This window comes from Kogia breviceps, chromosome 6, assembly GCF_026419965.1.
Source record: "Kogia breviceps isolate mKogBre1 chromosome 6, mKogBre1 haplotype 1, whole genome shotgun sequence".
NCBI classification, from domain to species: domain Eukaryota; kingdom Metazoa; phylum Chordata; class Mammalia; order Artiodactyla; family Physeteridae; genus Kogia; species Kogia breviceps.
Genome location: NC_081315.1, coordinates 64,058,597 through 64,069,443, shown reverse-complemented (window position 1 = coordinate 64,069,443; position 10,847 = coordinate 64,058,597). Strand labels below are relative to the sequence as shown.

The following is a 10,847-nucleotide window of genomic DNA, read 5'->3' as shown; positions in this document are numbered from 1 at the left end:
CCACGGGACTCATTTTAGGGAGAAGTGACATGATTCGATTATGATGCTAAAGGATCAGACCAGCTGCAGTTCATCAAATAGACTATTTTGGAGAGAAGAGCAGATTAATCAGTTGGAAGATTCTTACTGCAGCCCAGGTGAAAGACAATGACGGCGTGGGCTCAGGTAGTAACGGTGGAGAAAGAATAAATGGCTCCAAAAATAAGAACAGGAAACGTTTCAGGCAAACAATTCTGTGGTTATAAACAACCCTCTCCTATTGAATTTTTTGTTTTGTTTGAGGGGGGGGGGGCGTGGTGCATGTTGGTGCACATGAAGAACGAGAAATCCAGTCACCTGCATTTTCCCTAATTTCATCAGAGACCACTTACTCCCCCTCCGTAGCTCGCTGCTCAGATGTCCTCCCTTCCACACCCCCTTTCATCCCCTGCATTTACTGCTTCTTCAGACTCCACAGAATTTTGCTCCTGGGCCAGAAAAAAAAAAAGGCCTGGCCTTGCCACTTCCTCTTGCGGTTAGTGGTGTTCGTCTTCAGTTCCAGATTCTAAGTTCCTGCAGTGTGGATTCCTGTCTTGGGCAGCACAGAGCCTCAGTACCAGCAGAGTGAATCATCCGATGCATTTCATAAAGTATGTGTTAAATATCTAAACAAAATCACTGTTTAATAGAAGCATTTTCAAAAGAGAGGTATTAAACCAACGGATTTATTGGGCGAAGCTACAGCATCTCATTCGTCACTCTACTGGTTAACCAAATTACTGTAGAACCTGCTGGATAAGTCCTTACTCTGCCCCATCCTGAACAAAATTCTGGCTCTTCAGGAGCAATTTCAGAACCTGCTTTAAACAATCAGCACTGAAAATTCCTTCCAGTTAGGAAGTTTGGAACTCTTTCACTTGTGCCTGATTTAGTAACAACCAGAGTTCAGGACTGCCTGTATCAGCAGATGGTGGCTATAATAAGCAAGTTTTAACCAAGGTCAAACCTTCAATCTGCTCATCAATGGGCACTGTCAGGTGTGCATTCCATAGAGATTAGGCTCCCCCCTTCTCCCAGTCACAGAGCTCGATTGCACTGATGCTATACTCTAGCTGTAAGAGAAGTATACTTTCCTGTAAACTCCTTCTAAAAAACACTTACGCGTTTACTATCCCAGGCTTATATAAAAAAATTAAAGATCACTCTGAATTCCTTGTGATGGTTTTGTCCAAACATGTTTCTTGATTTTTTTGTTTTCCACCTGCTTTAGTGGATTTCCATAAGCCCAGCAACTTTGTCTTCCTTTGTCATTGCTGTGTCCCCAGACCCAGAACAGCCACACATAGCAGTCACCAAATACAGGTGTTTTACTTTATAAAGCTTGAGAAACAGTAATGTGAATGCTTTCCCAAGAAGGCTTTGGTTCCCAGTTGATTTTTACAATTGGCAAGAACTTAAGTCAAGGGATACAATTTTCAACCCTACTCAAAAAAAATTAAATTCACTTATTTTTAATGGTAGTGAGTATCATATTTCACCTTGCAAAGAGACTGACTCTTTGGTCCCAGTCTTGCAGGCATCTCACACCCTAATCATAGCTTAGAGCTCAAAGGGATTCAAAATATTTTAGTTCACCAAGACAAAGTATAAATATTCTATTTTCAAAGCTATCTTGGGCATCTTTTCCAGACATAGAGCCAAGAGGCCAAGTAACCAGAACTGCCATATGCTTCCTACAACAGTAGGGGGCACCCATAAGGGGGATTTTTGACTCCCATGAAGAGCCATCAAAGGCTTTGATGGGACCTCAGCCCAGGTTGTAACATGGGCAGTCAGAGAACTTGCCAGTCACCCAAAAATGCAGAAAATACCACTGCACCTGCTTTCAGCTGCCTTCATGCTGTTAGGTTTTAGCAGTATGGATGCTAAAAACCTCATAACTTTCCCTGTGTTGGTCCATATCTTCCTGTATATCGCTTCATCTTACAAAAAGGCTTCAGCAGAGTATTTAATTTTCAAATTACGTTATAATTCTAAAGAAGTATTTTTGCTCTTTATACTAAAATAATGACTCAGAGAATCTATATATTTTTTGAAAGTTGTTGCTTTCTAGAACTTTTATTTCTACCAACATGTACCCATCCTCTTTCTATATGACAAAAGAAAATTATTTTGATGGCTTCCATTAACTAGCAAGAAGGTTATGACTACTCAAGCCAAAGACTGAAGGAAGATAGGTTATCCCAGTAGATAAGCAGAGCAGAGAGGCCAGCTGTTGGCTTTCACCCTGACGGTGTTGGCTGAGCCAAGCAAACTTCAGCAGTGGCTTCCAGAACATCAAGGACCTAAGGGACAAGAGACAAAGTTGAAGGCCAGCCCAAGGTGGGAAGTCTAACTAGAAACCCTTCCCTGAAGGGTGGGATCTCAAAGGGCTACACCCTTTAAGTAAGAAGAAACTAGAAATCACCCATCCCTCACTCCCAGATGCCAGCCTGATAAATTGTCTGTGTCAAACCTTAGTGCTAAGTGAAAGGGAAAAATAATTCCCCCTAAGGATTTAAAACTACTTGCCAATTAAAAGGAAAAAACTACTTATAAACATAACAACATGGATGAATCTCAAAAACATTATGCAGAGAATTCAAAACCACGCAGATGGCCTCATTTGGGTTTACAGGCTAAATTCGCACTATTTACATGGTTCAATAAACCTCAAGCCAATAAGTTAGTTTAAAGTGGTCCTGGATTGACTGTGCCCTAGAAGCAGGGGTAGGCAAACTATTCCAGGTGAAGGGCCAGAGGGTAAATAGTTTAGGCTTTGTGGGCCATCCAGTCACTGTTGCAACTATTTAACTCTGCTGCTGTAGCACAGAAGCAAACACAGGCAGTGAGTGAACAAATAAGTGTGGCTGTCTTCAATAAAATCTTACAGAAACAGGCAGAGCACAGGATTTAGCCTATGGGCTGTAGGTTGCTGATCCCTGATCTAAAGGCCTGAAGGCAGATAAAATTCCAAAGATGACATCATCATAAAAATTCTCGGGCTTCCCTGGTGGCGCAGTGGTTGAGAATCCGCCTGCCGATGCAGGAGACACGGGTTCGTGCCCTGGTCCGGGAAGATCCCACATGCCGCGGAGCAACGAAGCCTGTGAGGCATGGCCGCTAGGCCTGCGCATCCGGAGCCTGTGCTCTGCAACGGGAGAGGCCACAACAGTGAGAGGCCCGCATACCGCAAAAAAAAAAAAAAAAAAATTCTCTAACCACACAAAGAAATGACTCCATTAATGAGAAGCCACAGGGGGATAAAAAGACTCAGACTCACAAAAAATCAAAGACTTTGGAATAGTAGGAAAAACATATAAAATCAATACACGTAGGATGCTTCAAAACTTATTGAAGAGTAAGCACTTTTGAAAAAGAATCAAATACTCAGGGAACTATATTCAATATCTTATAATAACCTATAATGGAAAAGAATCTGAAATAGATAGCTATCTATATGTATATAGCTATACTGGGTTGGCCAAAAAGTTCATTTGGGTTTTTCTGTAAGATGTTATGGCCAACCCAATATATGAATAAGTGAATCACTTTGCTATACACCTGAAACTAACACACTGTAAATCAACTGTACTTCAATTTAGGAAAAAAATAAAAAAGAATCAAATATGACTCATAGAAATGAGATATATAAAAACTGAAATTAAAGACTCAATGATGGGACAGAACAGTAGATTAGAACTGAAGAATTAGTGAAATGGTACAATCATAAGATTGTCCAAAAAGATTGTCCTGGAGCAGCCTTAATTCCTACTATACAAACAACTAGGGAAACTCTTGAGCATGCCTAAAAAGAGATATGCAAGCATATTTACAATAAGCTAAAAGGAACCGTACTGTCCATTGACTGAAAATGGAATAATAGTTTGTGATTTTTCATACCTTCCAGGATCCAGTCATGTTCTACTTATTGGCCTGGTAACAAGCATGCAGGTATCTATTTTTATCACTGCCCTTAAAGTGTACCTGCACATCTTCATATACACTTGTGTGTGTTCTAGAATTTCCCAATAAATAGAAAGAAGACAAGTGAGAATCAGAGAAGTTGTCAAAGGCTGAAAAGCTGATGAGTGCTAAAGCCACAATTAGAAAATGTCTTTATGACTCTTTATCTCATCCTAACCATTACTCCAAAAAAGCATCAAACACCAGTAGCATCAATTAGCTAGAAACCAGTGTTTAAAAAAACAAAAGTAAGCATATAGCTTTTGTCAAGTTCCTTATAGGGCCCCTAGTTTTCAGTACCAATCCCAGATCCCATCCTGCCCGCCAGCCTCCCAGCACAAGCTACTCAGACCCAGCAAGAAGCAGGTTAGATCTGCAGTACCACTTTTAAGAAAGTACCGTATTTCAGAAACAACGACTGAGAGCAACTCCGATCAAGAGGCAGCCCTCATGACCCCAGTAAATTTTCTGTAGTCACGAGAAACCAATAGCCCTTATCATATATTTGCAGGTATCAATAGAACAACCAAAACGCAGCATGTGCACCGAGGGGATAATGGCAAATCACTAAGACAAAGTTGAGTTGGCCTTGGAAATTCTGCTTATACAAGAAAACTTTCCTTGCCACTGTTCTTTGTCCCAGGCTGTGATCCGGGACTATTCCCCCAACGCTCTGAGTGTATTTGCTGATTCAGACATGGCTGCTCTTCCAGTCCCAGAATGTGCCAGGACATTTCAGAAACCCTTGGCATTCCTGAAACTTGATGTCTATAAATGTCACCAAGACAAAGGGTAGGACTAAAAAAAGGTAACCTCAAGGCTCAGTGAATGAATCTGTACAGGGTTAGATGAAAGTTCTTATCTAATGGGATTTTTCTACCAAATCCTGCCTACCCTTGATATCCCAATACAGTTACAGAAGACTCAGGAATACACACAATATTTCGGGCACAATATTTCTAAAGTGGGTATAAAATAATATTAGGGAAGGCAAGTCCAAAGAAGGAGTTCTAGGGAGCATAAGCTAAATCTGAGCAGTATTTGCTTTCTAAAAACATGTTTTCAGTAACATTGTAATTCCTGAAACAACCTGAAAACTAGTTGTGTAAGTCAAAGACCTACAAGAAGGTTCTGATTAAAATAGCATTAGATTTTCTAGTGAATACATGACAGCATTATTACTTTCACAGTGCCCTTGGAAAGATAAATATTATCAGTGTCCAAACAAAACAGCTATTAGTTGTTCTATCAGCTTTTCTGAGAACTGACCCAATTAATAAAATGGATTTATTAATTCAAGCTATATTGAATATGAAAAGGAAAAAGGAAAAGGAAATCTTCTGAGAAAAAAAAAAATAAGACAGAGTCACCCTAACATACATATTTGGATTTGCTGATTTTCGGTCAAGTTCACCCTCAGGAGAGTTTTTGTTTGTTTGTTTGTTTGTTTTGGGTGGGGGCAAAGGTTAAAGCAAGAACAAAGGGAAAAGATGGGAGGAAGTGAGAAGAGAAGGGTAGCTGACCAAGATGGTTACCTGTTCGCAAATCTTCCCTTGGGATCAAACCCCTATAGCTTGATAAGAAGAATACATACTGATAGCGCTGGGGCAGGCCTACCTAGAGTCAGTTAAGAGAGAGTTGCCTGAGTTCACCTGCAAAAGAACGGAATCCAAGGGTCAGAGTCCAGACAACTAGGCTAAAAAAAAAAGAAAAAACACACCAAAACCAGCGGTTCATGTTTCTCATTTCCCAGATGTTCCAGTCCCAGAAAATCTGTAATTGAAATGAAAAACAAACAATCCTTGTTTGTAATGAGAAAGAATTTAACTTACTCAAAATCAGAAGAGGGTAAGAGGATAGAGGTGCAGGGAAAATAATGCAACAGATGTTTAGAAATATAGAATTTATTTATATTCACCGTAAGACAGTGTCACATTTTGTACATGGCTACCAGAAGAGGAATAACACTCTGACTGCACTATATTGCTATCAACACTGCTTATGCTGCGGAGTCGGGAAACACTTATTTTCCCCTTTAAAAACTTTAAGGCTCAGTTTCCAAAAGGTAATTTTACCATTTATTTTCCTGTTTAAGGAACTGGGAAAGTTCTGAAATAAAGGACAAAGGGGTGGAGGGGGAAGGAAGTGGCACACATTTCACTCACTCCTACCCACCCCCACACCAGCTGAAGACACTCAGTGTGATCTGTGGTTTTGTCAAAGGCTCCTCCTATCTGAAATGTGTTTGGTTACAAGATCAAACAAATCAGTAGATGGGAGAGGCCTTAGGTATGTACCTTTAGTAAACAAATGGGAAAACTAAAAACTTTATCACTAGTTGCTGGCTAACATATGTTTATTTGCAAGTTGCCTGCACATAAGTGTGCACACATAGTCACGTGGACTCACTTTCCTTTGGTAAAGCTCACCAAACAGGATGCCTCTTCTAACACGCTAGTAAAAAATATTTAATTTCCTTTCAACTTTCAGATCAAGTGGCCACAAAGCTGTCCTTCCTCCTAAATACTGTCTTCCATTTTCCTTTTCAACCTTGTAGTAGAACAAAACCATGATAGTAACTCAAACTGGTGTGTAACCCCTGTTTCAGTGATTAAAGCGAGTGGGAGGAAAGAGCGTGAGAAAGCTAATCATGAACAAAGTTTGGGGTATTTTCTTGAGAATTACCATATCAACGAGTTCCAAACACAATGGGTTCCCACAGTGTTTTAGAAGCACGTTTTCCTGTACAAATATTTCATTCAACCTACAATGACATAATCATTTTACAAAAGAGAATCTGTTCAAACTCAGTAAACTACCTTACAGTTCATGAGGCTCATGCTATAACAACAACAAAAGCCAAAAAGGGCACCGTGGGTTCTGCCTCTGGCGTAAAGAGGTAGACACAATCACTCGGTAGAAAAGATTAACAATAAAAAACAAAAACGGTAAAACAAAACAACACGCCCTCCCCCCCGCAAACAATACTCCACCACATTCCATTTCTAAGGACTAGTTCTGGAAAGCCTTGGTGGCATTCAGTCTAATTCCGAGTTGAGAGATCCATTGCCCACAATCATCTTGCTGTAATTCTTCTGCTGCTGTTCCTTAAAGGTGTCCTTCACCTTGGCTCTCTTCAGCCCTCCATCCCTGAGAACAGAAAGACAAATAAATAAAAGATACTCCCAGCAGTGATTTAAAAGGGTTACCTATTAATACATGCTGCACGGTGCCATGACATTTAGCAGCTGGTCAGCGATTAGGCAAAACAACACTGGATTTGGAAGCAGAAGGAACCAGATTTCAATCTCTGCTCTGCCACTCAGCCACAGCTGTGTTACTTTAAGGCAGGAACCATCTCTCTGATGTTTGATTAAAATAAAACAATCTCTCCGCTCAGTTTCTTTTTAGAAGTTAGGGCTGCTATATTCAATATTTGGATATTGTATTAAAACTAGGATTGTTGGGCTTCCCTGGTGGCTCAGTGGTTGAGAGTCTGCCTGCCGATGCAGGGGACACGGGTTCGTGCCCCGGTCTGGGAAGATCCCACATGCCGCGGAGCGGCTGGGCCCATGAGCCATGGCCTCTGAGCCTGACCGTTCGGAGCCTGTGCTCCGCAACGGGAGAGGCCGCGACAGTGAGAGGCCCACGTACCACGATGAAGAGTGGCCACTTGCCACAACTAGAGAAAGCCCTCGCACAGAAACGAAGACCCAACACAGCCATAAATAAATAAATAAATTAATTAAAAAAAAAAAAAAAAACCTAGGATTGTTTACCTATCTTTTTCCCCAAGGAAAGGAAAGTACTAGGTATTTTTCATCTAAATCGACCTATACCTTACTAGAAGGCCATATGGAAAATTTTAAATAAACACACAAGAAATGGTGAGGATACTGAGTATGTGTGGGTAAATTCCTTAAAGAGAAATGGGTTCATCATTATTCAAATCTAATCCCATGTCTAACAAGTCATGTTTTGATTCAAACCAGTATATTTCAAGTATTCCAAAACAGACTCAAAATAAAACAAGCAACAAAAACATAAACTGCATTCAAACCAATAATAGTTCCTATGTAAGCAGCATTCCTTAATTCAAAGCCTGTGAAACTTTGAACTCTCTCCAGGGTGGAGAAAACAGACCTGCCTGGGTTATAAGTATTCTGTGTGCCTTTCCTTCTTTGGATAACCCAAAGAAGCAACGAGCTGGAAGAGCTGGAAGGGGACTGGACTGTCAGGGCCGCTCTCTCTCTCCTAATCTCATGTTTTAGATTTTTAACTCCTAGGAGAGCATGGACCAAGAACTTGCTTACTTTATACTCTGCCTGTTGAATTTTAACCCAGCTAAGCATGAATGTTTACCAAGTGCTCTCTAATGATGATGAATGGATCATAGGTTAACCAGTGAACTCAGTCATGAAGACAGAACTTGACCTACAAACAGACGGCTGCCTGAAACAACTGCCATGTCCTGGCCTCTAAATTAAAAACTAAGACACGGCACACCGGAGGTCCTCAACTTAAAAAGAGACTTCGGTCCATAAATCTTCCAGGGGGTCAGTTGTAGGAAATTTCCATGAAATAACGTTATAAGTTGTCGTTAGGTCTCCAGAATTGTCCACAAGAGCCTCTTTTATCCACATGAGCTGCCTCTAACTATTCAGAGCATTTATGTGAATTCTGAATAGTAAGAACTAGGGAAGGGAGGGAGAGACAGAAGAAAGGCCATTCCTCCTTTCCTGAGGTCGAGGCCAAAACAGATAAAAATTCACAGTCAGCAACATTTGTGCTTGAGCATCCTGACACTATTTTTACACAGTTCTCCCTCCCAAGAATTCCAGTAAACCGCACACTGCTCTGAGCACCCCAGCTGTGACTTGCCACCCCTAGAGACTTTAAAGTTTTACCCAATTCCCCTTTGCAATGACAGCAGATCTTAGTTCTTCAGGAGGGCAGCAGCCATATATAAAAGCCACTTTAAAGTGACACAATTAAGTTCTCATTTAATCTAGGGGGGAAAAAAAATCTAGACATGTTAATTTATATCCAAATGACAAACACATCTGGAAAGGTAGTGAGCCTATTTTCTTTTTAAAGAGGCCAGGTAATTAAAAGTAACTTTTTATAATAAAACTGCAGATGGCCTGATAAAAGGAAAATTTAAAACTCTGAGGATCATTTGTGCCATTTTGTTCAAGCCAATCTGACTGGGAGTCTGTCCTGGAGCTAACTCCCTTAGGCTATTTTTGTTTCCCAAGGCTTTCTTCCTTTCCTTGGTATCTGAGGCTATAGATCCAAAGCTCTAAGCTTTTCATAAAGGCTTCAGGGCAGCAGTGGGCCTGGGATGTCAGGTAAGAGGAAGGAGGATAAAGAATAGAAAACAATGAACAAGGAAGAGGAAGCCCGTTACACATATGAACATGGGTCACTAGGACATCTGTAAACTAGGACATTGGTAAGGCCTGTCATTTCATGATGGTAGGATGTCTGCAATTTAGTTTCACATATTCCAGTTTAGAGAGTGTAATACAAATATTAGTCTTAACCTGTCTTAACCCTAGTCTTGACTTTAGGGCCCTAAAGTGAGTTGCCCAAAATCAAGAACTCATACTCCCGGTGTGGTCAACTAGGCATTTAATCAGAAGGCCACCCTCCAGAGGTGCCACTATAAGGTTTCAGCTATCTTGATCTCCCATCAACCTCCCAAGCTTTGTTAATTAGCATAATGAATTTTAGAAATGGGTTTTCACTGTAGAAATTAGTAGTTTGTTCATTAGCATGACAGATGCTAGAGACAGGCTTTCCTAGGTGAAATTAGTTGTATTCAAGGTATGTGAATGGATAAAATATTTTAGAGACATTCCCCACCCTTGCATTAAAGGGTATATAAGAATCTAGCCAGTCCTTCTTCCAGAGGCTTAATCCCTAAATAGTCCTGAGTTCCTCTGCAGGTTCAGAAGGCTTTGGTTGCCTGGCTGACAGCCTGACTTGATGAGACACATCCTGCTCCTACAACATTGCCAAAATTGCCTCCAATGAACTTTTCATGTCAAGTGTGTTCAAAACACTGCAAAGACAGCAGGGACTTTATTACACTTACAGGACTTGAAGTATGAACTATTTTGTGCCAGTGTGTAAATCCTATGTCTGTGTGTGTGTAAGAATCAATCTCCTATTATAACCCTCACTGATACAAACTAAATGTTTGTGTGTCCCCCAATATTCATGTACTGAAGCCCTAACTCCCAATAATATGGCATTTGGAGATGGGGCCTTTGGGAGCTAATTAGGTTTAGATGAAGTCATCAGGGTTGGGCCCTCAAGATGGGAATAGTACCCTTATAAGAAGACACACCAGGGCTTCCCTGGTGGCACAGTGGTTAAGAATCTGCCTGCTAATGCAGGGGACATGGGTTTGAGCCCTGGTCCGGGAGGATCCCACATGCCGCAGAGCAACTAAGCCCATGTGCCACAACTACTGAGCCTGCACTCTAGAGCCCGCGAGCCACAACAACTGAAGCCCACACGCCTAGAACCCGTGCTCCGCAACAAGAGAAGCCACCACAATGAAGAGCAGCCCCTGCTCGCTGCAACTAAAGAGAAAAGCCCACATGCAGCAATGAAGACCCAACGCAGCCAAAAATAAATAAATGAATTGACTTTTTAAAAAAGACACAACAGAGAACTTCCAGCCTTCAGAACTGTGACAAAATAAATTTCTGTTGTTTAAGCCACCCTGTCTACAGTAGCTTGTTATGGAAGCCTGAGCAGACTAATACTCCCACCTACAAAGAAACTATAAACTGAAGCCATAGATATCCATACCTAAAATATTTTGCTTATTTCCTGTCAAGTTTTTAAGT

At 41.0% G+C, this 10,847-nt stretch overlaps 1 protein-coding gene across 12 annotated transcripts in view; it reads right to left on the bottom strand.

Annotated features, from left to right (window-relative positions):
* Positions 1-5,872: 5,872 nt before the first annotated feature.
* Positions 5,873-10,847, bottom strand: part of GPAT3 (glycerol-3-phosphate acyltransferase 3) — a 58,742-nt gene continuing 53,767 nt past the window's right edge. For all 12 annotated transcript variants that reach the window (XM_059066987.2, XM_059066989.2, XM_067035972.1 and 9 more), the window contains one exon: positions 5,873-7,134. In XM_059066987.2, the coding sequence (XP_058922970.1) occupies positions 7,023-7,134 (112 nt within the window). In that variant the 3' untranslated portion in view covers positions 5,873-7,022. The remainder of the gene's footprint in view (positions 7,135-10,847) is intronic.